The 2,737-nt window shown below is 31.2% G+C and overlaps 1 protein-coding gene across 2 annotated transcripts in view; it reads right to left on the bottom strand.

Moving 5' to 3' along the window:
* Positions 1-633: 633 nt before the first annotated feature.
* DCN (decorin) overlaps positions 634-2,737 on the bottom strand; it is a 50,730-nt gene continuing 48,626 nt past the window's right edge. For both annotated transcript variants that reach the window (XM_019632914.1, XM_019632915.1), the window contains exon 8: positions 634-1,378. In XM_019632914.1, coding sequence (XP_019488459.1) covers positions 1,184-1,378 — 195 coding nt within the window. In that variant the 3' untranslated portion in view covers positions 634-1,183. The remainder of the gene's footprint in view (positions 1,379-2,737) is intronic.

The raw sequence follows: 2,737 nt of genomic DNA, 5'->3' as shown, positions 1-2,737 counted from the left end.
GAACTCTGATCGCTGCAGCTACAGGCTCACCAAATAGCAGGGCTATTTTGTATTTCCCGTTATAGTTTAAACCAGTTTGGATTTGGTTTCCAGTATTTGCAACCATAAGCCATCCAATGTTGTAAAAGAAACAGACTGTCTTCACATGTTTACTTCTTACTTGTGGATACCATAAATATACTTTTTGATAAATATTTACTCTTGGTAGATCAGCTCTTTTTCCAGGGTTGTTGAATGGTGGGCTTTGATAGTTGTTCCTAGATCTTGCAGAAAAAAATCTAAAATCGAAGGTTTAACTAAATGCAATAAACATTTCTAACACATCTAGTAATCATAGAAATATTCAGGTAAGCAGCCTGATTATACACATGAGAGTTTTAAAATTGATTTAGTATCTTAGTAACTGAAAATATGAGTTTTCTAGATCAATCAGAAAAAGTCAGCTTTGTGCTTTATCATCTTAACATTAAATATAGATAATGTAAATTACAATACACAAATGTTAAAAAGACAGAGGTTAAAGGTATATCTGAGAACTTGAAGAGATGCTCTGTTCATATCAAAAAAGCAATATCTATTCTTTTCAGAAAATTAAGTTCAGGGAAGATTTACAATTACACTTGCATACAATAGTAATTTTGAATGTGAACTTGTAAATTTATTTTTTTCAAAATAATGACATTAGCAAAAATTTTACATAGCCTGTATTGAATTTACATATTCAAATGAGGCTCTTCCAGTAATAATGGGGATTGATACAGAACTAGGTTTTGATGTTTATGTCAAAGGCACTATGCACTCTATGAGTTACAGAAGATTGATCATTTTAAACTTGATTCCTTCTGAAAATTAAAAAAGAAAAGCTTTACTAAATTGTTGATATACATATTTACTCCAAATTTTACATTTAGTGAAATAAGAATATCTGCAATAGCTCAGTTAACATCAACAGAAAGCTTCAAAAAAGGATTCTGAAAATGGCAGGCAAAATATTTTTTTTTATTGTAGGCAATTATTTAAACTGCATATTTGGCTTTATGCATAATAAGTCATGTGGGAAAAACATCCACATTACAGTTAGGTTTCCAATATCTAGCTTTATTTTCTTTTTTATTTATTTTTTCCCTAGCAATGCCATTAACAGGATTTTGCCAGATTATAAAAATGAGGGTTTTCTTGGGAGTTACTTGAAGTTTCCGAGCTGAATGGCAGAGCGCACATAGACACAACGGAAGGTGGATGGCTGGATCTCCCAGTACTGGACTGGGTTGCTGAACAGGCTTACACCCGAATAAGAAGCCTTTTTGGTGTTGTATCCAGGTGGGCAGAAGTCGTTAGTGCCAACTGCAGAGATATTGTTGTTATGAAGGTAGACAACCTGCAGCATGAAATAATGGAGAATGATTATTTTCCTCTGAATATATTGAGGCCCTCTCATGAAAATACTTTATTCTTTTTCAGTATTTTCACCTTTCAGTTTAAATACCTTAATACTTCTCAAACTATAGTGAAGAAAAAGAGGGTATACAGCATTAGAATCAAAATAAAGAATTGCAAATTCTAATGTCAGAGTGTTTGAAATAAACAGACCTAGAAAGTTTGAACAAAAATGTATTCTATATTATAAATTCTACTTTATGAACATAATGTTAAAGGTCATTAAATTTTTTCTTGAAATATACTTTATGATTATATTTAAGATAATTGCAATTTGTTCATAGATTTCCTTAGGGAAACTAAATATCAAGCTTACCAAAAGGACTTCAGAAATTCATTTTTTTTTTACTTTCATTATGTAGATGTGAATTCTGAAGAGCAAGAAATGACTTGATCATACAACCATACAACCAAGGCTAAAATATAATGCTAAGGTGACAATTTATAAGGCAAGCTGTAAAATCTATGAGGTGCTCCCTTAAAATAATTTACTTGAAATACTGTTTCACCTACCAGAACCCTCACACTTACATGTTGATGAAAAGGGCCTTGTTTAAGAAAGGGATTAGAAGGAGAACAATAGGTGTCATACAGAAACAAAAACAAGGGACAGTAAAATCAAAATAATAGCTGTGAGTATTTTTCTTGTATGATTGTCAAACTCTGAAAATGTCTCATTGTCATTTACTATCCTCTCTTTGCTAACAGTGATTAATAAGGAAAGGGAGAAATATTTGGTGAGAATTCATAGCTAATATTGAAAATGAGAGAAGAAAATATCAAGACATAAAGCAAGTATTAGTCTATGTAAAAAAGAAATTAGATTCCCAAATCATTCTATGAGGTCAATATTTTTTAACATTAAAGCCAGACAAAAAAAATCATCAAAAGAAAACTCCAATCAAATATCTCATATAAATATAGACAAAAAACTTAAACAAAATATCTGAAAACTGTAGCTTACAACATGTAAAAGGATTACACATTATGACCAAGACCAAGCATGATTTACCTCAGAGATGTAAAATTGGTTTAACTGAAAAATCAATAAATTGAATATACCCTATTTGAAGAATAAAACCACATGATCATCTCAATAGACACAGAAAAAGCATCTGAAAAATCCAACACACATTCATGATAAAAATTTTCAATTTTCAATAAACTGGGAATAGAAGGGAACTTTGTCCACTTGATAAAGAGCAGCTACAGAAGACCTATAGCTAACATCATGCTGGATCCTAAAAGACTGACTGTCCAACCCCTCTTAAAACAGGAAAAAAGGCAAAGATGTCCAATT

The sequence above is a fragment of the Hipposideros armiger genome, unplaced genomic scaffold, assembly GCF_001890085.2.
Source record: "Hipposideros armiger isolate ML-2016 unplaced genomic scaffold, ASM189008v1 scaffold_1193, whole genome shotgun sequence".
NCBI classification, from domain to species: Eukaryota; Metazoa; Chordata; class Mammalia; order Chiroptera; family Hipposideridae; genus Hipposideros; species Hipposideros armiger.
The sequence above is the reverse complement of the archived record's forward strand: the minus strand, read 5'-3'. Positions and strand labels throughout refer to the sequence as shown.